This window comes from Cyprinus carpio, chromosome A13, assembly GCF_018340385.1.
Source record: "Cyprinus carpio isolate SPL01 chromosome A13, ASM1834038v1, whole genome shotgun sequence".
NCBI lineage: Eukaryota > Metazoa > Chordata > Actinopteri > Cypriniformes > Cyprinidae > Cyprinus > Cyprinus carpio.
Genome location: NC_056584.1, coordinates 15,845,597 through 15,873,488, shown reverse-complemented (window position 1 = coordinate 15,873,488; position 27,892 = coordinate 15,845,597). Strand labels below are relative to the sequence as shown.

The window sequence follows — 27,892 nt, the reverse complement described above, 5'->3', positions numbered from 1 at the left end:
CCCCAGGACTGATTTTTTTTTTTTGACATTTGCACCAGTAGCCCACCCACCCTCTCTACCTGCCGAAAGAGGAAAGACCATAAACATTAGACAGATAGAATCAGTAAGAGATAATGTGCAGTTATTCTGTCATTATAACAAAATGAACTCCGACAGGGGTGATCAGGACCAAAATGCAAATTGGACATGAAACGGGTACTGTGTAGGAAATTGGATGTCCAAGACAACAGTCAAACATGCATTTATTGGTCATTATACAAAAAATATCTGATGTTAGAATGCCACAGTTGACCAATTAGAATCAAGTATTCCAGAGACCCGTGTAATATTTGAAATGTAGTACAGACATCACTTACACTTTTTTCAGCAGGATCATGTGGCGCTCCATTAGGATGACGGATCTTTCTACACCTGGATTATGGTTGTGCAGAGAGGTTAGGGTGTCATCTAACCATATGTTTGGCAAACATTTCTGTTTTATTCCACAGAGAACAGGGAGTTGCAGCCCATTGTGTGTGCTGTTTGGGTCATAAACAGATTTACATTTACAATGTATTGTGTATATATATATATATATATATATATATATATATATATATATATATATATATATATATATATATATATATATATATATATATATATATATAATTTATTTATCTTATAAAATTGTGTGCTGCACTATATTGTGGTACCATTACCGACACAAGACCTGCTGCTACATACATGTTCACAAGCCTCGGTCCATTACACTATGTATCAACCTTGAATTACTTGCACTGCAAGTAGGGGGAAGGGTAGTAACACTTTCAGAATAATACTGTTTTTATGTTCAAAAAGAGAGAGGTGTGTGTGCGTGTGTATGAGATGGAGCGAGAGAACTTGGATAGACAGGCTCCCTGGCTACTGTATCCTTACATGGACAATGTCAATACAAGCTTGACAGATTTGGCCCATCTGCTTTTTCTCAAAATATCACTAATGCCATAAAAAGCCAGAGGTACAAGGGAAGATGTGAGCATTTGTATAGACAGACATCTGGAACTGAGTGTGTGTGTGTGTGTGTTCTGTCACTCTGCTACTTAGTGTAAACTCTTTTACGTGCAGATAAGGCTGGAAAAACCTCATCAGCTGTTTTAGTTTTAGACAATTCAGTCATAATCTTCGTATGTTAATACAGTTTGGTGTCAATATATTTTTGCTGTTACCCAACCAGCTTTTAAAGTGTTTGTATGATGCTTGTGGTTTCTCCAGCGATGAAAATCCCCCTCTGATGCGGCAGATTTACGGCTGCAGCCGGGGTGAAAATTAACCCCAAGTCCACAATAGAGTTTCGGCACACTGATTGTAAACGGTCCAATTAAAGCAAGCTGTGGAGAACACTTTAGGGGGTTTTGCAGTGACCCCATGCATAAGTAAAGTATGAGAGCTCACCAGGGGTAAAAGTGCATTTGGAGAAAAAGAAAGTGAAACGGAGGCTATAATCATAGGCAGCATTCAAAATGAGCCAATGCTCACCATTATTTTGGCACATATTTTAAGTATTCTATATGTTATGTAATGTATGTATGTATACTATGTACAGTATTTACACTACCATTAAAAAAAATTCTAATCAAACCAAAACAAAACTTAATAAAATAAATTATAATAATAATAATAATATTATTATTATTATTATTATTATTATTATTATTATTATTATAGAGAGAGAGAAATCTGGTTTATATATCCTGCTGTTCTGTTTGGGTGGCATCTAGCTGATAGGAAAGTTCCAATTAATTGTGTGTTAAATATTTAATTACCATCAATTAAAGTGTTTAATTTGTGACTGTAAGTGACAGGCCTCAAATGTAAACAGTTTTTTTGATGAAACCCCCAGGAGGTTTAACTCTGCATTTGAATTAGATCTTGAAAGTTTCTTGTAAGACATTTTCACTCTGTCCAGGCAGAGCTGGAATTGTTGACCGTACCTTCTTAACATGAAATCTTCTACCACAGAGAGAGAGTATGTGTTTAAGTGATAAACTTCTTTCTTGAACATCAGCTTCCTTTAAGCTTTAATGACTATTTATCTCCTCTTATCCTTCCTGGAAGTATGTCTAGAGTTCTTCCTGGATTATTTATTGTCTCCCCTTTCTAATTTACCTTTGTCAACCAGAGGAAGTATGTCGACACAGCACAGCGACCCGTGACAGAGTCTTTCCTGTCAACATTTGTGTTTGAACGCATTTGCGTGGAGCTAGTGGAGCAGGCCCGCCAGCAGTGGCAGTGAATGTGGGGTCTTATGGTGTGGTTGAGCTTTCTGGGGTGAATGAGTTCAAAGTGTTTGTAAATGATGGAGATTTTCATCTTTCTGAAGTCTTATTGAGGAACATGATTAATGAATCCAACTAGCAGTTTTTTCTAAGCAATCCTTCACCACTTCTTTGCCTATATATATATTCTGTCCTTTTAAATCAGCATCATTTGGTCTTTTATATAGCTTCTTTGTAGTTTCTTTTTTCGTTTCTTTTTTCTTTTTTGATAACATTGGTTAAGAGCTGTGAAGAGCAGCCATAAAAGACAGACTGATGGAAAGAAGGACAGGCTAGCATAGTGAAACTGCTTGGGTAGCTGCTTGAGAATAGTTATAGTTGAGCTTTCTCTCTGCTTACTGTGGCTCAAGTGGCTTCTGAGCTCCTATGGTCCAGACTGATATGGTCCTTCTCCACAGAACAGTAGCTGTCACTGTTATCTCCTAATGGCTTGAACCTCAGTATCTGTTCTTTTGTCTCATTGCATGTATAGTAGCAATGCATTTTGAGAAGTTGATATCCTGTGTGATATGCTTTACTCCATCAATAACAAAACAGCATTTTACCAAAAACTTTATTTTCATTTATGCATTTGGCAGACACTTCTATCCAAAAAAACATGTATACTGTAGTGTTCAGCATGCAGCTTTTATTTTATTTTAATTCTTAATCATTCATATAAAATCTTAATAATTCATATGATTTTTAAAGAATTCATAAATATTTTTAAGATATTTAAAATCTATTTTTTATTAGATTTTTTTAAAATAATAAAATATATATTTAAAAAAATATTTATTCATCACTACAGAACCATTTAGAGTTAACTACAGTAGGTTAAAAATGGAGAGAAGAATATAAATGGTAGCCATTTACACTTTAAGTGTACACTCTTTTAAATTTTAATGTTAATAAGAAACATTCGTTTCTACTATATTTCTAATTTGCTAGACTAAACTTCTCTTTAGACTCTTTAAATTAACTACATCTTTGGGATGTGAGACTTTGTCTCCACCTTTTTACTCTCTATTATTTTTCTTTGTCTTTGTGTGATAGTTTGCATTGTAGGACACAAGCTGACATCTGGTTAGCACCAGCAGCTGTGGAGTAGAGAGAAAGAGAGAGAGAGAATGAGACACACTGAGGTAGTGAGGTAGTACAGGAGAGGCCGTTTGGTGTTTGATGAGAACCTGCTGCAGTTTCCCTCTATGCCAGGAGCGTTTATGAACCCTGTCAGCTGCTATAGCTCACCAGCTTCCCCAGGTCTGGATCCTGTTAGTGCAGGATTTGTGCTCATCACATGGAAAAGAGCTTGTGTCAATTCCACCCACTCCTCCTAATGGTACCCAAAAGGGAAAGGAAAGGAAAAGACAGAGGGAGGGAAAGAAAGAGGGTGAGCAAAACGTCTCCTGGCCCACACCTTCAAAGCCAAGCTATGCTGCATCATGGAAATTTGGCCCGTTCCCCAGCCACGTGGGTGACATTCACTACACATAAGAATCATTACACTAACACTCCTTTGTGTACTTTTCATTTCTCCTTCTTGTGCTCTAAGAAACGAGGGATATAGGATAGCTCTATTTGAATACCGATAACAGTTGCATGTTACAGCTTCTGTATCAAATTACATTTTATAGAAATCTGATGCTTTACAAGGCTAAAAATTAAAACTTTGAGCATACCCAGACAACATCATTTTTAAAGCTTTTGCTATATTATTTTAATTAAAATTTTTGTATTGGAAGGTTTTTTTTTTCTTTTTAAAGAAATGAATACTAAAATGTATTTCAGTTTCCATAAAAATATTAGGCAGCACAACTATTTTCAACATTGGTGATAATAACAAATGTTTCTTGATCACCAAAATAGCATATTAGAATGATTTCTGAAGGATCATGTGACACTGAAGATCATCACAGTCATGGCTGCTGACAATTCAGATTTACCATCACAACAATAAATGACATTTTAAAATAGAAAAGTTATTTTAAAGTATTTAAATTAATTATTTATTGATTATATCTTATTATATATCTTATTTTACATTTAATATTTTTTCACCTTTTTTCACTCATTGTTTGAAGTGTTTTTTAATAAATCAAAATTTTAATAAATCAAAATAAATGCAGATAAATGCAGTCTTGGTGATCATAAAATAAAAATAAAAATCATCTTACCAAATGTAGCTTTAAAAAAGATAATAGCTCGAAGTAATAAAGGCAAAAACTGATCATATGAATAGTTATTTAAATGAATGATTATTATTATTATTATTATTATTATTATTATTATTATTATTATTATTATTATTATTATTTAATGATTAACTGTTTCCATTCACTTAAGTGAACTTTAGCTGGGTGCTCTTAGGGCTTTAGATGTCTATGGCTGCATTGTATTTTTGTTAATTAGCTGCTTAGAAATAAAGCCATGTTTCATCTAGCTGATCAGCCTTGTAAGATACTTGAGTAGATCGTATAAACAGCAGGATTAGTTAATAGACTTTTGGCAGGGGAACATCCTGTCTGTTCCTGCTCCCTTTCCTCTTCAAAACAAACTGCTGGAGGCAGAACGGGACTGAACAGCGTAGCTCATCCTCAACTCCACGCTCCTCCTCAGTGAAGTGAGGCTTAAAAAGAAACTTAACCGCTGCGGTGTCTGGGAGGCTGCAGTTGCGGTGGTGCTGTGTTAACTTTATGGGCTTACATTGCATTTTATTTGTCTGTGGAAGGAAGAGCTTTGTCTAAGGAAGAGATTAGGGAACTGTTTCCCTCTGTAAAACTGCTAGGGGGAGTTGTAGTGGGGAGAGGGGCTCCACTGATATTTTTAATGTGTCTTTTTCAAAGCTCTATTTTGGGACCTTCACTAGTTCACTCATTTAAAATATTATGTTGTACATTATAAAATATAATTATTTTTAAAACTGATATGTTCAATTTATATACACAGTCTGCAAATCAAAGTGAACCCAAACTACATTATTTTTGACACACTATGTTCTTTTCTATTTTTCTAATTATATGGTAGCCTTTCAATTTTAACTGAAGGTCATGAACCTGATTCAGCCAGAACATCATATTGATGCAGCAGTGGCATTATGTGATCAGCTTCAGGACCCTGGACAGCACCATGCCTGATTAGACTTAACCTCATGTTGAAAACACCATCATTTCTCACCTTGCAGAGTTTCAGGTGTGCTCAGGGTTTGTGTCTGTTATGTTTGATATAATATTAGTTATATTCTTTAAATGGTGTCATATTCTTTGCAGCCGTTACTCTTTCAATGTACTTTCTAAAGAACGTAAACATGTAGTTTTGTTATTATTACAATTGTGCAACTTTCCAATCATGCAAAACAACTTGAAAGATTAAACAACATAAATGATCTATTTCATATGATATTAAACCAAGTGATTCTAAGGGTTACACTCCTAACACTGTGGAAAGGAACATATTTACATAAAACTCTGTCAAAAAAAAAAAAAGTAATGAAATCCATTGATGGATAAAAAATGGGAAATTATGAAAATAAAGTAGTGCTTAGATAGAATATAAAAGTCAATACACACATCTCTGAAGTGCTGAAACAGATTTTGTGGAGGCAAACTGCTGTGAAATATATCCCATGAATATGTAAACATTTTAAAAATGTAAAATTTTACTTTGTGGTGGTCAAAGGTATGACGATGAGTATCTGTTCTGTCCTTTGAAGGTGGATGCCTGCTTTTTTTTTTTTCTCAAATCCTCAAAGATGCTCAGCAGTTGCTGGTGGAAGGACAGTAGATCAAAGAAATTCATTCATGAAGCTTGATTCACAATGATGGTGCAGGAATATACAGTATTTTGTGTGTTTGTCCTTGTTGTTGCGATGCTGTGTGTTTAGACTGATTTGAATATAAGACGTCCAGCCTCACACTGCTCTGTGTTCACACTCTCTGGAGGCCTGCATGCATGCAACCGCATTAAAACTTCTCTCAAACCTTAGCAAGCTATTATTAGACTTCATCTTTGATCAGCTCTGCACACTGCCACCTCAAATAGCCGTATAGTCTGTTTGCTGGCGGTAATCGTTTAAAGTTAAAGTTAATTAAAAATCCCCAGTGCAATTTGAGAACAATTAAACTCCAACAAACTCGTCTTTTCCTGCCAGCTCTAAGCATATGCCTGACTGGCCTGTGTTCTTTTTATAGTGCATCCATGGCTGCACTATATTGATATCCCTCAATTATTCTGGTTTTGTTCTAAATCCATAACCCAAGTTAAAAACTTCTACAATTAGTTCAGCCTGAACTACTTACTAAAGTCTGTTTAAACGGAGGAGATTTCTTTATTGAAAATCTCCCAACTTTAAACTGTTCTGTTAGAATAGAATAGAATAGAATAGAATAGAATAGAATAGAATAGAATAGAATAGAATAGAATGTTCAGTATTCATGGAACAAGAGTGATGAGGTCATTGTACTATTTGTTGAATTGTAATTTGGTCTTTTGTCTTGCATCTATTTGCATACTGAATTGTGATTGGTCTTGAATGGTGCACTGATTGTACAAACTCTTCTGAGCAGCTGACAGAAAACAAGACGTGTTGCAGTGGCAAGGAGTTGTGCTTCCGTCAGGAAAAAAAAATGTAATCGCTCTCTGAATTGCTTGTGGCTTGTATGCTAGTGTACTAGTTTTGAGAGAGTTTTCAGAGGAAACAGTTCAGCACCGGGTTGAGATAACAAAATCAAGCTGTGTCCAGACCTATCTGAGTTTTTAAGTGAATCGTGTGCTTGCACAAGATGCAGTTATTGTCAGTTTTGACTCGCTGCCTCAGCTGGACTTTATGACATGGTTTCGTTCTCATGACTGGCTTCACTGGACCTGGAACAGCAACATGCAGTGCTAGATGACAGCCCTAATTATTTATGATGGGCCTGTGTTCAGCCAGCCAGAGGAATGTCCAGGAATGCAGACTGAAAAAACATCTTTCATTTAGCAGAGTGTAACACAAACACGCACACTTACAATGGCTGATTATACCCTCAGTGTCCTGTTATCAAATAAATACAACCACATACACTCACACACAAACAAATTCAGCATCAGAAGTGCAAGTAATACAAGCATTTTCCCTTCACTCCATCTGCTGCTGATCCATCATCCTTTCTTACTTTCACACACTCAAACTCTGGATTTGTGATTAAGAAGTAATTCACTGTCAATCCCTGAAAACATCAAGGATGCTAGTATGGTCCTCCTAGTTTTGTCAGTCCAACTCCTTGTGAGAGAGAATTTGCTCTGTTCTGTTACTGTAATGATTTCAGCTGTTTCTTTAATGTTTTGTAACTCCAAGAATAACTGTAATACATGACTGAATCTGAATTTATCGTTAGACTATGATATCGCTGTCTGGCTTGTGAGCGGTAATGTTCAGACCCATGTGTAAAAGCCCATTTGACTTTGGAGCTATTCTCTTAATAAGACATCAATTAACAGCCAGTGGCTTTCGTTATGTCAGGGCTGTGCAGGGACATTCAGTGCCACCTCCTGATTGTGTGTTATTGCTGTCATTAACCTGGTGCCCGTGTGAAGCTTTGGTCAGAGGTCTGAGTTGTGTTTTGCGCTCTGTTCCAGCTGCAGTGGAAACAGCAGCCAGTGTCCAGACTTTCCTGTTCAGATGGAGGAGAACCATTAGAGGCTCAAGCCAAATCAGAGCCAGATGTCCATAGGCTATTTGTACAAGCCATTCAATAATTCACAGAGCAGCCGTTATAACTCAGGCTGTACTGTGTAGTGGATGCTGGATTACTCATGCTATATTTTATATTAATCCAATGGAAAATGAATTATCATATACATCTTGTCAGGAACGCAAAGACTGACCTCTAAACCAGTCAAATGTCTGAAACACAGAAACATCCCAGCATTCTCTTCTCTTCTCTTCTCTTCTCTTCTCTTCTCTTCTCTTCTCTTCTCTTCTCTTCTCTTCTCTTCTCTTCTCTTCTCTTCTCTTCTCTTCTCTTCTCTTCTCTTCTCTTCTCTTCTCGTATCTTTCCTTGTTTAATGTTCTCAAATATTCTCTTCGATTCTCTGCTCATCTCATCTCTCATCTCAATTCTTTTTGCAAATTCTAGTTTCTGCTCATCTCATCCAATCTTCTCACGTAATCACATCTCACTTCTGTTTGTGTCTTTTCTATTCTCATCTCTTTTTTGCCTCATCTCCTACTCTCTTGTCTCCTTGTCTTTCTTTTCATTCCTCTTGGTTGCTTTCATCGAGAGTCTTATTAAATGATGTTCTTCACGTAGGTTGATTGTGTGTGTTTGATGTGGTAGACAGCTATGCCGCCCTCTACCGTGTCATGTTTGATCAGATGCTACACAATGCAGGTGGCTTGGCTCATGGGAAAATATTTGAAATTCCAAATCCAAGCATGTCATCATTGCCTGTCTGAATGATCCTCAAACCCCTCAGAATCAAAACAAAACAATCTCAGACAGTTTCACACACACACACACACACACACACACACACACACACACACACACACACACACACACACACACACACACACACACACACACACACAAACACATGAAAACAGAAACAGGTGTGTAATCCTCTATATGCTACTGTAACCTTTCTCTCCCTCTTTTACTTTCTCTGTTGCATTGCAAAACTGCAAGCTGACATTTGCATACAGAAACTCTCATGCACATTTACACACACAGACCGCTGAGTTGGTAGGTGGTGCTATGTTTTGTCTTGCTGGTGGAAAGAGGTCCCTGGGGTTCAGAGCTTTAAAAGCTCAGATGTCTGGGAGCCTGGCGCTGTGACCACACGGCTCTGATTGCTAAAAGACACATTGTTTGGCCCGAGTGTTTAGCAGAGCGCTGGTACCTGCAGCTGTTTGTTCAAAAAAGTCATTCCTTCCTGGCCCAATATTTTAATTTCCCCCCACATCTGAGTGCAAGAGATCCCTCAAATAGCTCTGAAAGATGTGTCTGGGTGCACATATAGTTCAAAAGTCTGGGATTGCTTTCATTTATATATTGAATGCTTTGACATATTTTTTATGTAAGCGGATTGCAAATCTTGGTCCAATTGAAGCACAATGCACTCAAACTGATTTTACTAAGTTGTGGAGATGATGTTTGAGTGTTGCTGTTATTAAAGCAAAACGGGATCAAAACTAATATAATTATAAAATTCATTTTTCAGTTCAATTTTTTATTCAAAATTTTGTGCTGACAGTATAATTAGTAATGAAAACAAATATTACATTTAAAAAGAGTGCAAAATAGAAGTATTTTTACTATTGGTCTCAGACTGTGTTTTTTGCATCGCTGCTACTGTTTTTGTGTGTCTATTGGGTTACAGTAATGACTATAGCAGAAGCCCATTTCTTAGGCCTATTATGTATGTGCATTTGTCCGTATGCATGTGCAAATGCAATAAACATGTTCTAGTTGAATAGCACGACACCGTAATGGCTGTGGTCTACTGTTACCACCAGGATATGGAAAGCACTATATCCTGCAATGACTCATAAACTCTGTCACGATCCAGTCTTTGGGGATTGTAATACTATGGAGTGTTATGAGATTCACAGAAGCCCTCACATTAACTGAAAACGTCTGGATTGTGTGGGTGCACATGTGTTAGCCAAGCACTAAAAGGGTGAGGAGCAGGTCAGACAGACTGTGTCTCACTGACAAAAAGAAAAAGACAGAACAGGTGAGGACTGTCAGCACAACTGTGATAACAGCTGTTAACATAGTTACATACAAATGCCACAACTTGTTTGTCACTGATCACAGACAGATACACAGTTAGTAAATAAACACCTCTCAAACACTTTACACTTCATCTCTCATTTTGAGAGAGTATGATGCTCAGTTAGGCCTTTCAGCAGTTGTGCTGTTGCATTAATAATTACAGAATGATCTTTCACAAATTTAGGGAAATAGAGAGATTTTGAGTCTTCTCATGCTTTAAAAGGGACATGGATAACAAGATTTGTATTGCTGTTTAGAAATGAAAGTGTACAGCTACATAAGTCATTCAGGAATCATTCAGGAATCAATCGTTGTATTCAGAAACTGATGATCGATAGTGTAAACTATGCAGGGATAAACAGATACTATTGCCAATCAAAACTGAGCTATCAAATCTAATTTACATACATATGAGTTCAAATAAAATGGTTTAAATCTACAATGCCCTTTAAAAAAAATTGGGGTAGGTTTTTTTATGTTTTTGAAAGAAGTCTCTTATGCTCACAGAGGCTGAATTTATTTGATCAAAAAATACAGTAAAAACAGTAATATTGTGAAATATTAAAAATAACTCTTAATATGGGTACAAATGGATATGTGCTACCAAAAAGCTGCTTTCACTGGCAAAACAGGTATAAGGGTCAGAGCGAGAGGGTAATAAATTGTAATGTGAACAATTCTGGTGCAGGAAACCAATTCTAAGTGGACCTGAGATGGGAAAAAAAAATAATAATAACAATACTATAAAATTATAGACTATATTCCCTTTCAATTAAAAGGGAGGTGAAGGCAAAAGGTAAAATACAGAAGACAGTGCTGAATGTAAAAAACTGGCTTCCAGACACAATGTATTTACAGGAAACATAAGGACAGCAGTTGCTGGAAGACAGTGATGTCTGCTAGTTCACTCAGATAGCATACGGCTGCACGTCTCACACAGCTGCAGCTGCTTCTGAAAACGAAGAGTTCATCTCTGTTCTCCACCTAAGGCCAATTTTCTTAATGGCCTGTTTATACAGGGCCAGAGCAAAAGAGAGAGGGGAAATGGGATAGATACGGCATACTGCACCAGAGGGACAGCAGGAGAAAGCAAGTACTGTTTTTTCCTGTAAATAGCTCTCGGACAATAGCAGAGAGCCACAGGGTGTTACATAGTTATACACACATCCATCATTAACAAAACTCTGCAGCTTTAATGAGGCTGAAAGGGATGATTTGTTAGGGAGGTTCCTTGTGTGAGAGTGTCATTCAGGTACTTTAAGAGCTGAAGAAAAGCACCATCTTATTTGATTTTGATCTAATGGCACTTTGAAAGCTCGCAGATTCAGTCTGTGTTCTTTCACTGGTTCCACCCTGAGATTTTTTCCCAGTTGCTCAGATGAAGTCACACAGAACAGGATACAGTTGCTTCAGCTCTATAACTAATATTTTTCTTTATTTGTTTATTGGCAGGTTCACCCTGGTGTTTGGGTGTCTGGTTCTCTCTGTGTTCTCCACCATCCCTGCTCATATGGACCTCTCCAATCACTGTCTCCTCATACTGGTGAGACACACAAGCCTAGAACCAAAATACCTATGTACCTGAAACACTTAAAGTCAACATGAATTGCTGTTTACAACTAATTTTACTTCCGTAATATATCCACAATAAATAATAAAGTATTTCATCGTAAAATGTGATATTAAATCAGAAAAATGTAGCGTGAAACTTGAATTGATTGTATGGGGGAAAGTTTGCTTGAACAGTTGTTAAATAGCTATTTGGATATTGGTTAAGATGATCTTACATGGCCGAAGTGATATCAGCGGACTACTGTTCAAATTTTGGGATTATTTTAAAATAAATGAGTTGTTTGTTTTTCTTTTTTTTTTTTAAAGAAATGAATACTTATATCCAGCAAAGATGCAATAAATTGATTGAAATGTTTATTTGAGCAAATCTGCATATTATTTCTGAAGGATTATGTGGCACTAAAGACTGCAGTAATGATACAGAAAATTCAGATTTGCCAGGAATAGATAACATTTTAGAAAATATTCAAATATTTTTGAATTGTAAAAATGTTTCACAAAGTTACTGTTTTCACTGTATTTTTGATTTAAAACCCCAAACTTTTGAACTGTAAGTCCACACTACAAACAATAGTGTTGAAAGGTTATTGTTATAGTTATCATTCTTAGTATGAATGGGTCTTAAAACCAGGGTCGTAGGGTCAGTGGAGGTAAATTTTGATTTCTTTTTCACTTTAAGTTTCAAAACAAGGTCTCAAATGACAGAGTGTTGCTCTCTGATCTGGTGTTCCAAGATCCCTTCAAAAACTTTGTTGAGTACTTCACATTAAAAGACAATCACTTGGATTAGGCCATTTGATACATGCTGTATTATGCTGAGCTGGTTTCATCCTTACAATGAGATGTTTTACTGGCTGATGGGAACCTCTCAGGTGACAACAGAAAGCAGCATGGTGCTTTTAGTGATTGAGCACCTCAGTCCCACCGGACTCTTGGTGGAGCAGGCCAAGGTGTTCCTGTTTCAGTTAAAGAGGCTGTATTGAGAGACGTTCAGAGACTATGAGGTGACCTGAAAGCAGGAGAGGATGGCGTCTACCCCACTGGTGGGAAAGCAGGACCTGCACAGCCTACAGTATCAGATAGTGCTCAGGATAAGCAAACAATGTTGTGTCAAGCCGTGGGAAGGCCAGCTCGGCTGTCACAGTGGATCAGGACAGGACAGTTAAAAAGCCTATCCCAGGCCATTTACCCCTCAGAGAAGGGACAATTGTGAAATATGACCTGTAAAAAGGTTGAGTGGTCCATCAACAGCCGCAAAGAGCACTTGATATTTAGACATAAATTTAATCAACATTCAGGAATGGTGAATCAATAAAACTCTGAGTTGCAAAGTATATACAGAACTGATTCTTGAGAAACATCATAGAAAATTAACTGCCATTAGTTTATAAAATAGCAACAGTTTCATTTGAAATTTTCTTAACATAATTTGTTTAAATTTTCTCTCTTTTATTAATTAAATTAATAAAAAAAACATTACACTATAATATAAACCAATAATCCTAAAACTACATTCAAGATTTTATATAAATCAAAATATATATTAAATATATATATTTTGAAATAAGAATAGAAATGTAAATGTAAATATGAATAAATAGAAATGTATCTATTAAAGAAACATTATTAAATATAGTATAAATCTTTGATAAGGTTAATATCTGTCAACCCCATTAGATAATTATTTATAAAAACATTTAAAAAACAGAAAAAAACAAAACCAAACTAAATCAAAATAGCTAAATTAAATTAAATTAAATTAAATTAAATTAAATTAAATTAAATTAAATTAAATTAAATTAAATTAAATTAAATTAAATTAAATTAAATTAAATTAAATTAAATTAAATTATTTTAATTTCAGATTATTTTACTCACTTTTAAGAACATAACCAAATAAATATTTGAAACGATTTTTATATATTTGCTTGCTTGCTTTCTTACCAGTTTATTAGCTTGCTTTGTTTCCCACTACTTAAGAATCAATGGCAGGTGATCCAAAAGCATGACAGTTTTGACTGATGACCTGATTATAAGCACACTTAGCATCAGTGAGCAGTTTAATGTAAATGCGTGGTGTTTCTCTGGGAGCGGTGTTATAAACTCCATGCAGACAGATGTTTTAATCAGGTGAAGCCCTCTGTGAACTCAACTGGGGTTTATCTAACAGTGCTATCAGCAGGCACCAGGAATGTGGCAATGATGGATTAACTGAGAGGTTAACTATCTTACAGTAGCTAGACATGACCACAGCATCCTGTGGTGAACCAGGGTGTGCGTACAGTATTTATGTGCAAAGTATCCATGTCTAACTTTACAGAATATAATATACGGTAAGCATCTTTTGTATTTATTTATTGTGAGATAGCTTTAATTAATTGCTGAATTGTGTGAATTATATAAAAGAAGTGGTGCATCTGATGTCATGAAAGGTGTTTTTTTGCAGGAGTTTGTGATGATTGTTGTTTTCGGCCTGGAGTACATCATTCGCATCTGGTCGGCCGGATGCTGCTGTCGCTACAGAGGATGGCAAGGACGACTGCGCTTTGCTAGAAAACCATTCTGTGTCATTGGTAAGATAAAAGTGGTTTCTGTGAGTGTGCTCCCCACCCGTGTATGTGTGTTTGTAGAGGGTGATCCATCTGCTGTGTTCGTGTGGATGTTGATAGATGCTCGATGGGCTAATGATAGCACCTCTGCCCCAAATCGATGACTGACTCAAACATACATAGTGACTGATAGAGTTCTCTTGTAATTCTCTCTTGAGGAAAAGGAGACAATAACTAACCAATGAGGGATTTAAGGCAATAACTAACCAGAGCTATTTATATTTATTATATTTGCATGTGGTATATGTGGTATTGTGTTGTATGAGTGTAATTTAGACTCCAGTGTGAATATATCAGTCTGTTGTGTGCCACGCACTGAACCTCATCTCCATTCATTAGGAGGCTGAGTTCCATCAGCATCCCATCAGCGCTGAGACTAACTCTGCATTATGAATCAGAAAGAAAAAGGAAACAATTTCCCTTCCCTGCTCAACACATTTATTCTGCACGTCCCATTAGAAACTGTGTAAAGGTCTTTGCATATTCAAATCAAACTAAAATAAATAAATAAAATAAAGATTTGTGAAGCATGAATGCATGTGTAACAAAACTATTCAAAAGTTTGGGGACTTTTAAAAATGTTTTTGAAAGAAGGCTTTTATGCTCACCAAGGATGTATTTATTTAATTAAAAGTACAATGAAAACATACTGTGCTGTATGATTACAATTTAAAACAAATGTTTTCTATTTTAATATAGTTTAATATATTTCATGTAATGTTTTCCTGTGATGGCAAAGTTGAATTTTCAGCATCCATTACTCCAGTCCTTCACACAATTATGTAACATTTTACTTAATATTTATGTAACATTCTAAATGTCCTTTTTTAAAATCAATTAATCGCATCCTTGCTAAATAACAATATTAACATATCTTACTGTCCACATATTTGAACTGTGGTCAATATAAAATCTTTTACACTGAACGAGATCTGTAGCTTTAATCAAGGACGTGCCGTTGCTGTCCTGTCTTGTATGATAACCATTTATAAAATATTTAATACCTTGAGCCGTAAGATTGGTTATAAAGCATTTTATTAAGATTGTTTTGCAAATGTAGTTTATTTAAAAATAGCTTTTTAGAATACACATTGTTTCATGATTCTCATGATTTTTAGATTTCCACATTGTAGCATTGCTTTTTTGTTCACAAGGACCATAATTCTGCTGTGCTCATTCCCATCTGTTCGCGTTCTTCAATGTTCCATTTTCACCTTGTGGCAACCTTCAAAGGTTGTGAGATTCGAATTTCAAATAATAGACATTTAGGAGGCCACCTTCAGCATGTGTGACATGAGAGCATTCTTATTTCAAACCTCAAGTGTAACGTTCAGCAGGAAAATATGACAGAAGTGATTTGAGTAAAGAACAATATTATGCCTGATTAAGACACGCTGGGAGCTGGAGAGGTTTTTCTGTGTGCAGCGAAGGATTAGATATGCTGTTCTGTAAGGCTGTGGCTTCTCTGCTCGCTCTTGGCCCCTATCTCTGTCTCTGATCTCAGGGAGAAAGACATAACAGACAAGTGAAACAGCCTATTTTTTTTTTTTTTTTTTTATATCTCTGTTCCTGTCTTAAAGAACAACAGCAAGCTTAGTTTAGGTAGATGGGCTCCGGTGCTCTTGAAATGGCTGGGTGGTCTTGTTGGAGTTGGCTGAGTGATGACAAAGTATTGATATTGTGAGATAAAGAGGACTATGAGTCACTGATTCCATCTCCTAAATGACTAACTGCTATAATTATTTTTAATAAGACAAAAAAATTACTCCTCTGTTGTTAAAAAAAAGAAAAAATCATCCCTGTCTCCTGTGTTTGTGTTTCAGACATTATTGTGCTCATTGCATCCGTCGCAGTGGTTTCAGCTGGTAGTCAGGGCAATATTTTTGCCACATCTGCACTTCGTAGTCTGCGTTTTTTGCAGATCCTGCGCATGGTGCGTATGGACAGGCGAGGTGGTACCTGGAAACTGCTTGGATCTGTAGTCTACGCTCACAGCAAGGTATACTGAATCCTATTTAACTGCAAAAATTTGTAAATGAGCTCAGGTCATGACATTGCGTGTGAGTTTTCAAGTCGAGGTAGACGTGTGACCCCACAATCAACCTCTTTTTCCAGCACCGCTTGGATTGAAACTCCATCCACGGGCTGCAGCCAAACCTCAAGCTTCCTCAGTTACCCACCATTTAGTGGAGAGATTAGGGGTCCCCGCAATGAATCATTGTGGTTGATATAATAGCAGAGTTACTTATTTCTATCTCCTTTCAGGCTTAGGTGTTTACATTTTCCTGACATCCCTGATCAAACTGAAAAAAACCCCATCATAAACCAGCTTGGTTCGCTGGTCTTTGCTAGTTTAGTCTGATTTAGCTGGTCTCCCAGCCCGGTGCTCAGCTGATATACAGTAGCTTGTTAACCAGCTGATCCCCCAACCTGACCAGCTGACAACCTCTTTAAAACCAGAAAAATTTGTAAATTATAAAACATTTTAATAAAGATTGTAATTCAAAGTAAGTTTATTTGCAAAGTGCTTTTTACAATAAACAATGTTCCGGTGCAGTTTTACAGAAAATATAAAAATAAAGAAGGAAAAAAGAAACAAGAAAAGAAAATTGTGCCTTTTGTAATTTTCACACTTTCACAGATTTTTCACAGTTTTGCAGATTTTTGCTGACCATGCTATTTTTATCTGGTTTAAACTGGTCTCCCAGCCTAGTGCTTAATTTAGCGCCCTATGATTTCCACGATGCGGAAAACGCGGACGGAATCGCGGAATCCAGTCATAAAAACGAAATTCACAGTTTAACGCGGAATGTCATGGAATTTTGAATGAATTAATCAAAAGTAGGTCATTGCATTTAAATCAAATCATGAATATCTGTAAATATTAACCCGCAAAAGTCAATTTAAATATGACTCCTGCATGTTCTGCGTGTCTCTGTTAATGAATGGCGCAGAAGCGCCGTTTCATTTATTAAACACATATGGAAGCGCGCGTGATGCTCGCGGTGATTTCAGCGTCTGTCGTCTCACTAAATGAGGACGTAAACATCAACATCTCCAGAACTGCTCTGAGTCAGTTCATGAGCATTTGACCGTTTGATTTGAGTAAAACTAGCGTCATATCACATACACAAACCTGTAAAGGTATTCATGGCAACCCGTCAAAATAAAAGTCCGGTTTGATTTGAAGACATTGAACCTATTACTATTTTTCAGTAGAATGTACATACAGTACCCTACTACTACTACTACTAAAATGAAACAAACATAAATTTTTAAGTAATAATCACAGAACATTTCTTCCATGTTGTAATTTTAATAGTAAATCCCCTTTGTTTACCAAAAAATAAAGTTTGCTTTGCTTTTTTTTTTTGCGATGTTTGTTTCAGGAGCTTGTGACCGCCTGGTACATTGGCTTCTTGGTGCTGATCTTTTCTTCATTCTTGGTCTACTTGGTGGAGAAAGAATTTAACAAACAGTTCGCCACCTACGCTGATGCTCTTTGGTGGGGTACGGTAAGTCTAACTAAACTGCCTTCCTTAAATGTCATCTTTTCACTCTTCCACAATTGCTTCCATTATTTGTGCAGATTTTTCTTTAAAGGGGACATCGGATGCTCATTTGGTATGAATCTTTAGGGTCTTCATGAAATGTCGGCAACATACTTTAGTTAAAATTCCTCAATGGTTGTGTAAAACAACACCTTTTTACCTTGTCAAAAATGGCTCAACCTGTTTCAGTGCATGTCTCTTTAAATGACCCCACCCCTCTCTTTTATGGGGCAAGTGAATATATGGCTTGGAGGTGGTCTTATTCAAATAGTTTGCTATCTATGTAGAAGCAAGATGTAAACTGAAACAGCTCACTCGCTGAAACCACTGTTTCAGACTCAGACAGCGCATAACCAACTGGCTGTGTGTTTTCTTTTCAGCTTTTCTGAGCTGACAGACATACCAGAAACTTAAATAAATGCAAAAAAAAAAAAGCTAAAAAGGGGGGAAAAAAATCTGATGTCCCCTTTAAATGTACACAACCCCCCCCCTTTTTTTATCATTTTTCACATCTATATACAATCTATCTCTGTGGTGTAAGATGCTCAATAATATGCTGTATTTCATGCATTAATCAATAAGTGAGTTACAACCATAGGCCTTGACAGGGTTTAGTTGTTGTGGTACACAAAGCAGAACTGGTCATGGTTCTTCACCAGCTGACTTAACAAATCAATGTAATTTCCTGTTCCTACCAAGCACAAACGGAGCTGTTTCGAAGATATATGAGGTCAGTTAAGGGTATGTTCTTCTGCTGTAGAGCTCAGATGCAGAGACAAACTAGCGGTGGGCCAGTATTATGCTGCCACACGGTATTTACACTGGGTTGAGCCCAAGCCAGTGTCTGGAGCTGACAGGCAGGCTTCCGTGGAGGAAAACAGGAGAACGGGAGTCTGGCTTTGTGTGGGAGCTCCCACACTCCTAGTCTTTGCTTCAAAGTGCTGTGAAAGGCCGCAGTGCTCTTTGCATTTGACAAATCACTCACTTTTACTGGATGTGTTGAATTTGCTTTGGCCAGGCCTTTGTTTAAGTATCCCCTGCCTGCAAGAATCCAAAGCGCTCATGATTGTGGAGAGGAGTGCGAGATGTTGGTCACCAAAGTATTTCTCTTGCTGAAAGATGGATCTAATACTGTGCATCTGTGTAACTTTAGAAGGCAGATTGCTGGTTATGGGTGTTTAACATGGCATAAATGGACAGAATTGAATGCATCTTTGGAGGCCTTTGACTTTCCAATGCCCCCTGGCCAGGATTTGATCTTTGTTTGGCTATCATGTAGATGCAGTCAGAGGTTACATGAGGGATACATGAGGGAAGGTGATATGTGGAGTGTTAAAGTACACTGCGGTCCTGCAACCAGACACATAATTTAGTGCTGTCTGCCTGTTGGAAGTCTTTAGCAATACGACCTTATTCTTTTAAACATATAAAAAAGGTTAAACCTTTATATTCTCACATCTTTCCTCAGATCACGCTCACCACCATTGGATATGGGGATAAGACTCCACAGACCTGGACCGGGCGGCTTCTTTCTGCAGGGTTTGCTTTGCTGGGCATCTCATTCTTTGCTTTGCCTGCTGTGAGTAGCTCCAACCTGATATGTACAGCTTGACTCACATTCTGACATTATAACAGTGGGATAAATATTACTTTTACATAACAATGGATTTATAAAATAGAATTTAAAGCTAAAGTGTATTCAAACATGGAAATTCTGTCTGCATTAACTCAGCCTTATGTTGTCCCAAACCTGATGAAACATCTTACTGTGATCTTTACAGTAATCTTGACCCATGCACTAAATTCCACGTCTTCTGAAGTCTTATGATGGCCTGGTGTGCAGAAATTTATAGTCACCATGAAATCAAAATTCTCTTTCTTCTTCTTCTTTTTTTATTTAATGGAATATTGCAGTGTTTATTATGCATGATTTAGCCATGCACATCATGTACTAATTTTTTTTTAATTATTGTGTCCTTATAAAAAAACATTAAACTCTCCCTGTCAGCAATCTGTCACTCACAGCAATTAGAAACAACAATGAATTAAATCTTGATGGATAAAAATCAAGTTCCACCCTACAGTTTTTATTCAACAAACCATTTCACTTATATATACGACACAGTAGGGAAGAAAGGATGATCATAATTTTCATAGTATGGAGAAAAAAAAACAATGGAAGTCAGTGGGAATCAGTAGCTGTTTGATTACCTTTTTTGGGTTCATCTGGAGAAAGAAACTCTTACAGGTTTGGAACAACTTGAGTTTGAGTAAATGATGAGAGACAAACAAATGAATGAATTGCTCTGAGATCTAAGTTTAAGCATTAGGTTAACCCTTCTTATCCTGACTTCTTAAGTGATCTCACTTACGAGAGATGGGGGATTTGTGGTCTTTTAGGAGGAAGCTTGAAATCACTAAAACCGTTTAGTTAGCTCAGGCAGACTGTTTGTACTGTGATGTACTGAGATTTTTATGATGTGTTTGAGAACACACAGTATGTGTGGCTGTAAAGCCCCTCAGCGGCCTGTCTGACTCATTCTTGTCAAGTGTTCTGTAACTCTCTGCTCACAAATATATCCTGCACAATCGCAGTCTCTCTTAGTCCAAATCAGCGGATTGAACCTTAGTAATAGGGTGCGTTTGTGTTCTTTCTGTGGGTGGATGTGGGTGTAGGGTATTCTTGGCTCTGGCTTTGCTCTGAAGGTCCAAGAGCAGCACAGACAAAAGCACTTTGAAAAGAGGAGAAACCCAGCAGCCAGCCTCATACAGGTAAGCTCAAACACTCGATCAGTCAGACTTTCAGAATGTAAGTAACTCAACACATGCTGCTTCATTAGCATTTATAAGTAAGGTTTATAAGTATAAACCTTTCAGTGCTACTGCATCCATGCTTAATGCTCAGATCTCTTCATGTTTCATAACTGCTGGTTTTTAAAGAACAAAAAGACCGTAGGCTGATTTCTTCTAAATGTATGAGTTGCCCTGTCCTCATTCTCATCCTCAAAGATCAGAGTCACTGCAATACACCCTTACACTGCATAGTGTAAGACACCCTGATAGTGACAGTTTAGACTGCCAAGTAAATTACACTGTCAAGGTCCAGAAAAGTATGAAAAGCATCGTCAGAATAGTCCATCTGCCATCAGTGGTTCAACCGTAACATTATGAAGCTACGACAATGCTTTTTGTATGCGAATAAAACAAAAATAACAACTTTATTCAACAATTTGTCTTCTCTGTGTCTCTCCACATCACCGTACTGCCAGCTTACGTTCTTCTGTGTCAGCCACGCCACAAGGATATGTTTTCTATGTGTATTTACACTTTGATTTGAAAGAAAACAGCGCATCCTTGTGGCATGGCTGACACAGAAGAGCCGTGAGCTGCCTGCATTCAGTTCATATTCTCCAAAATGGCACTATGATGATGTGGAGAGACACAGAGGAGACAAATTGTTGAATAAAGTCGTTATTTTTGTTTTATTCATGTACAAAAAGTATTCTTGTCGCTTCATAACTTTACGGTTGAACCACTGATGGCAGATGGACTATTCTGACGATGCTTCTGGACCTTGACAGTGTTATTTACTTGGCAGTCTATGGGACAGTCACAAGCCTCCTGGTTTTCATCCAAAATATCTTAAATTGTGTTTCGAAGATGAACAAAGCTCTTATGGGTTAGGAAGGACATAGGGGTAAGTGATTAATGACTAAATTTTTATTTTGGGGGTGGAGTATCCCTTTAATGTTTAATGTTCTAAGACAAACTTAAAGTAAAACTGAAACAAAAATTTATAAAAACTAAATAGACATTATATATATATATAAACTTAAACTAAAATTAACATGAAAGCAGAAAATATGAAAATCTAATTCAAAATATGAACAAAATCTAATAGTATCTCAATGAGACTAAAATAACAGTTTAAATTGAATAATAATGTTAAGTGTGATAAAGATTAATATTAATCATTTTTAACTAAACAGTTAATTATAAAATAAAAATACATCTAAAAACATCTAAACATATTTCAGTAATAATAGTAGTAGTAATAATAATTATTAATATAATAATAATAATAATAATAATAATAATAAAATTGTATATGATACAGTTTTGCCTTTTAAATAAATGTTATTTTTTAGATATTATTTAGATACAAACATATTGATTAATAAATTCACTAAATTAATTGATTAATAAAGATTGTTTTTGGAGTGAACCATGTTAATTTTTAAATGAAAGGAGAAAATGAACAATACCACGGACATTGATTACATGAGGAATATTATCTTCTGTCTGAGCCAAAGGAAACACTTGCAGATATTTATGAAGTGTTTCCATGGAAGGAATTCTGAGCAAAGGCCTCCCTGAGGACAATAGCTCTTCCTAATAGACGGTGCATCCTTCTCCTCTAGCAGGAGAAACAGATTTACTCCAGGAAAATGTCCACACACACGCAAAACACATCTACAAAACATTGAGGTCCGGTAATATTATAGAAATGAGTTACTTCCTTTTGGCTGCTGTTGAAAACCCACAAGCAATTTCCCAACTATTTTAACCACCATGACCCCTTTTCTTTCTCCAGGTTGTTTTCTGATATTGCAGACAGGGAAGATCTCATATATTCATTGGTGCTTATGTTTATTTTGTCTCTCTTCCTGCCTGGCTTTAACCCTGCTTTTCCTTTCTTTTTCCAAAGGCCTTTCAGTGGGCATCAACAATTCAGCTTTAATTACGGTTGTCAGCAATTATATATTTTAACCATGCTGTGTTGTCGATGATGTAATGTTGCAGGGATTGCATTGGTGCAATATCTCTCATCATTTGTGCTCTCTCACCTTTTTTGAATCACTTGAGGTCTTTATATAACGCAGAAATATATATCTGAATCTTGATCTGTGGAGTATGAGCCTAGGCTATGTCTGGGTTTGGATCCTTTCCTGCATGCTACGATTGCTTTTTTTTTTTTTTTTTTTGTCTTTACTGACATTCTTGTACAGAATGATGGAAAACATGCCCTCCCTCCTCACTGCTGTGTCACGCAATTCAAGAGATCCATCTTCAGTCTTTCATCCTTCTGATGTTTTTGTCCTCACAACATGTTTTTTCTTTCTTTCTTAGTGCATGCACTTAACTGTGAATAATTCATTCATACAATTGTTTTCTTTTGTTTATAACTTTTAATCAAAATTATTTATTTTTCCCTATCAATCACTTTCCATCTCTGCTGGCATCACTTACGTCATTCAGTATTTTGCATAATAAAAAAAAAAGGTATTGTTTTAGTAAATGCATATTCAAGTCTTGCTTCAGTCTAGTATGCAAAGCCCAGTTTTTACAGTTCTCATTCTGTTCTCATATGTTTACATCATAAAATCAGAAGTTAAATGCGAGTAGGGTTTTATGTTGGCTTTGCTTTTTATACTACGTCAACAGCTGTGTGGTCAAATATTCATATCATGGTGTTTAGAATGAAATATTGGGGAGTAGTATTTAAGTGCAAAATGGACAAAAATTAAACCCTTAAATTAAAACATATGAGGACACAAACAAAGCTTGGTTGCTCTTGCTTTGTTAAAAAATATGTTAAGTGTACATTTAGCATTTTTTGCTTTTATTTTAAAATTTTCTCTTTTCACTCACCACATCACTTTTAAGTCCTTTGGCTGTTTTGTTGTTGTCTGTGCCACACATCAAGACATTTATTCAACACTGATCCACTCTCAGATTTGGACATGGAAGTTTAAACACTAAAATCACCTTGAAGTGTGTACAGTGGAATCTAAAATTCTAAGACCTAATTGGAAATCTGGAATTCAAAGTGTGCTGTAATATTAACCCGAAAACAACTTTATGACACAATATGAATTAGAAATATTTAGTAAATTAGTGACCATGTGACTCTTTGGATCATTCTCACATCATGCTGGAAAACAATTATCAGGTTTTATGCAGTCTTGTGACGATCATGCAGCTCAAGCACTGCTGTCATTAAAGGAAAAGAAATAATGAATTAATTTTTAATTCAAATTTTTACCCACATTGTTATGCAGAAAATCTTCTTCTTTTTTTTAAACTAGTGGTCTCAGACTTTTGGACCTCAAAATACATACACCTTTTTCCATACACATTTTTGCTCAAAACATTTTAAACAAATTGAAAGCAGCGGTTTGAAGAAATGTCTTGAGCCCTATCAGTGATTCACCGGCTGTTCCCTCACCATGCTATTGTCTTTCTCCACCCATGTCCCTGTGTGTGTGTCTGTCTCCTGCGTCAGGCTGCGTGGCGTCTCTACTCCACAGACCTCTCCAGAACATACCTGAGCGCCACATGGCTGTTCTATAAAAGTGTTCTCTCTCCTCAAAGGCATGTATCAATGCAGTGAACTGATGGAAGAGCGCTTACATGAACCGGTTGTTACTAATCTTTTTTTTTTCTTTTGTTGTTCTCCTTTTTTTTCAATCCCTGCTTTTTTCCTGGCCTTGTGTATTTCTCTTTTTATTTTCTACTCTTCTCATTTCCCTCCCTATTTTCCTGGTTTTGTATATTCTGCACGTAGTGTGTGTGGCGTAGCTATGCAGCTGATGAGAACTCGGTTTCCATTGCTACCTGGAAGCCTCATTTGAAGGCGTTGCATACCTGCAGCCCTACAAAGTAGGTACAACTCTGGCAGCTGGTGTCGTATTTGGTGTCAGTGCTTCTGTAGCTCTCATTTTCCCACTTCCTTTTTTCCTGTTTTCCCTTCAATCTGTCTCTCTTCCTAAGCATAATCATCTCCTCTGTGCCCTACCGTAGTCTTGTTAGACATCCATGATTATTTAAATCCTCATTAGGTCATTGAGAAAATGCATATGGCCATATATTGACTAAATTAAAAATGATGATGATGATAATAATAATAAAATTATCTCACTTTTCATCTCACAATTCCGACTTCAGTTAAAAAATAAAAATAATACTTGATGACATACAGATACTGAGATACCTCACAACCCGGTGTATGGTGAGATTCAGCTTGTCAAAGTGAAGCTTTAAAGTTTCAGTTTGGATAAGAGCCACAGACTCACACCTGCTTCCTCGTGTCTATGCTGTGGCTAACTGAAATTTCCCCTACGTTGCCCATAATAAATAAAGCAAACTGAACAGAAGCCAGGACAGTTTGTGGACAGACACCTGAAGACACATGACAATACTCTGACAAATGGGTGTACTGCTATATTCAAGCAATTCACCAATTACACACAGAGCAGCCCTTGATAACACAGCTGTCCCTCTTCAGCTAGCGCTCTTCTTAGTCAGCTTGACTGTGCATTGCTCATAGCTTGCATGCCTGCTTGTTTGCTGCCTGTTTAAACAGTCTTTAAAAAGACTCTTAATTTCTTCCTATTCTTAATGTGTGTTTGTGTGTGTTGAGGTATATTTGTTTATTTATTTTTTTAACATTTAAACTATATATTGTGTGACAGTGAAATATATTGGTGTGTCATTCCTAAAATGAAACACTTAGTATATTTCAGAGGCATCTGTGTCTCTTCTGTAGCCTCCTTATTAGTTTTTGTCATTCATGTGAAGTGTTAATATCCTGCCTCTCTTCTCTCTATGTTTTATACTAACACCTGAGAAAGACCAGGGGGAATCCATCAGCAGGTTTGTTGTTCTCGTATCTATATCCTCCTAGTGTCCGGAATGTTTAACTTGTTTAAGTATTGATTGTGTTTTAATTTCCATGGCATCAATAAAATAGGGAGAAGAATTAAATACATTCAGTCATGGCATGTTACATTTCTTGCTTTATCATTCATACCCACCTTTTTTTTCTTTCATTTATTTGAAGTAGTAGCTTGGTATGTATGGAATGTACAGTCATCCGCTCATTATCACAGAATAAACCAAGATAGGACAATCAGGACCCCAATGTGAAGCTAACTGTACTGTCTCTTATAACAAGGCTACACAAAATTGTTAAATACATGGGTATGAAATATTGATTTGAATTTATTTGTTTTATTGTATTACTTGTACATTATAATCACTATGATTTTATAAGATATTTTAATTTAGCAAGGATGTATTAAATTTAAATTAAAATGTAATTTAATATTACAATTAAATGTTACAGTAAAGACATTTAAATGTTTCATTTCAGATAAAGGCTGTTTTTTGACTTTCTGTTCATCGAAGAATCCTGAAAAAAATATATAATATGTGATATGAATCAGCATTTAAGAAAGATTTCTGAAGGATCATGTGACAATCAAGACTAGAGTATTGGCTGCTGAAAATTCACTGGGATAAAATTATTATATTTCATATATACTGTACATATTGTAATAATATTTCACAGTATTACTGTTTTTACTGTATTTTTATAAAATAAATGCAGCCATCATAAGAGTCTTTTTATTTACATAAAAAAATATTTTGAATAGCACTGTGATTTTATCCGGATATTATTATCGTTAATTATATTATTAATATAATATACAATTATACAATTATATTTGACCAACATATTGAAATATATATTTATATACATTAATTCATATTAATATATAAATGTAAATTTATATAAATATACTAGCTATTCTAGAAAGAAACCACAGAGTGATGCCTGAGACATGAAAGTAGCACTAGTATTTTGTTTTGGACAATAGACAAATATACAATTTAGTGGTTCAGTTTCACCACTGCATTGGCCACAATTGTTTAGTTAGAATCAAATATTTCAGAGAGCCATTTCGTAAAAGTCATAGAATAGTAGTTTAACTGTGGAGCAGCTTCACTTTGCTAACTTGCTAAGAACAAGCGTTCATCTGTACCGAAGTGTGTGCATATCTGTGTGTGTGTGTGTGTGTGTATGTGTGTGTTTGAACTTGCAGAACTCCTTCTGTAATAATATAGATGAGTACTTCTGCCCACTTTTCTCTGTCTACCTACATGGACAGAAACTTGATGCACTTTTTCCATTCAGAGATTGTTTATTTTGACCGTTAAATATTACTGCAGCCAGGAAAAAAAGATCAGAGCATAAATGCATTAAGGTGCTTTTTACATTTTTGTTCTTCATATTTTTCCACGATAACAACCCACACCCTCTTATAAAAACCTTTCATCAATAGGTCCAGTAAGTAATAGAAGAAAGAAATAGTGACTCGGTTCCAGACTTACTGTAGCTGTTGACATTTAGGACTCTGCATGTTTGTACACAGTACTGGACTATGTGTAGACACATTAAAGACTGTCGCATCTGCAAGACTATAGTGTAGTGTTTGCTGTCAGGCTGGTAATGTTATGTATTTTAACTTCCATGTGATTTCAGCAGGGGTGGAGCTTACTGCTCAGTCTTTGTAAATAATGGTTGCACCCAAAGCTTTTTTTCTAATTTGAGTCCTCACGCTTTCAATTAGTGCTGGAATTGGATGCTTGCATGCTTCGTATTAAATATGTGAAAAGCAGAGCACCAGCACTCAGACTTAAATGAAGTAATTTACAGTTGGAAAAGCCCCTCGGTGTGTGGCAAATGTGTCATTAAATGTGATGGAAAATTAACCTTCAAATTGCAAAGGCATTACAGCATACAGCTAAACTGTGAATACTTTTTGCATCGCTTGTGAAACCTTTTAAATGGATGAACATTAAGTCTTTAGTCTTTAAGTATAGTCCACAAAACCCACAAAACACATTTTAAAATTGATAAAATAAAAAAAATAATATACACAGAAAACAATTTATAATTAACCAGCAAATCCAAGAAAGTTTATCAAAGTTTATTGGTTGTCAGACAAGTTTTGTACACTGTTTATTTGAATATACTTCTAGTGTGGATGTGCTTGGTGCAATGCTAATTAAACTGTATATTACCATGTTTGGTTGGAAAAACATGCCAATTTATTTAGCATTTTGCTCAATTTTTACCCCCAAGTAGTGTCTCTATTTCAATGTTATTCCATGCAAATAATTCTTACACTTAAGGAGGTTGTTTCTGCTCACAGTCTAACTAATTCATCTGCCATCTGTCTTCCTCACTTCCTTAGTAAGGGACATAGTAATAGACAGAGGCTCTTCGGGAGGTATACCACAAGGAAATATAGGTA

General features: G+C 36.2%; 1 protein-coding gene across 6 annotated transcripts in view; it reads left to right on the top strand.

The window, feature by feature from the left end:
• The window catches only part of LOC109101141 (potassium voltage-gated channel subfamily KQT member 5-like), a 110,182-nt gene that overhangs the window by 71,763 nt on the left and 10,527 nt on the right, over nucleotides 1–27,892 (top strand). For 4 of the 6 annotated variants that reach the window (XM_042768966.1, XM_042768965.1, XM_042768969.1 and 1 more), the window contains 9 exons: nucleotides 11,510–11,600; nucleotides 14,076–14,202; nucleotides 16,062–16,237; nucleotides 17,628–17,753; nucleotides 19,258–19,368; nucleotides 20,466–20,561; nucleotides 24,358–24,451; nucleotides 25,418–25,445; nucleotides 27,833–27,889. In XM_042768966.1, coding sequence (XP_042624900.1) covers nucleotides 11,510–11,600; nucleotides 14,076–14,202; nucleotides 16,062–16,237; nucleotides 17,628–17,753; nucleotides 19,258–19,368; nucleotides 20,466–20,561; nucleotides 24,358–24,451; nucleotides 25,418–25,445; nucleotides 27,833–27,889 — 906 coding nt within the window. Of the gene's footprint in view, nucleotides 1–11,509; nucleotides 11,601–14,075; nucleotides 14,203–16,061; nucleotides 16,238–17,627; nucleotides 17,754–19,257; nucleotides 19,369–20,465; nucleotides 20,562–24,075; nucleotides 24,165–24,357; nucleotides 24,452–25,417; nucleotides 25,446–27,832; nucleotides 27,890–27,892 lie in introns of all 6 variants that reach the window. The other 2 variants (XM_042768968.1, XM_042768971.1) reach the window with 2 other exon arrangements.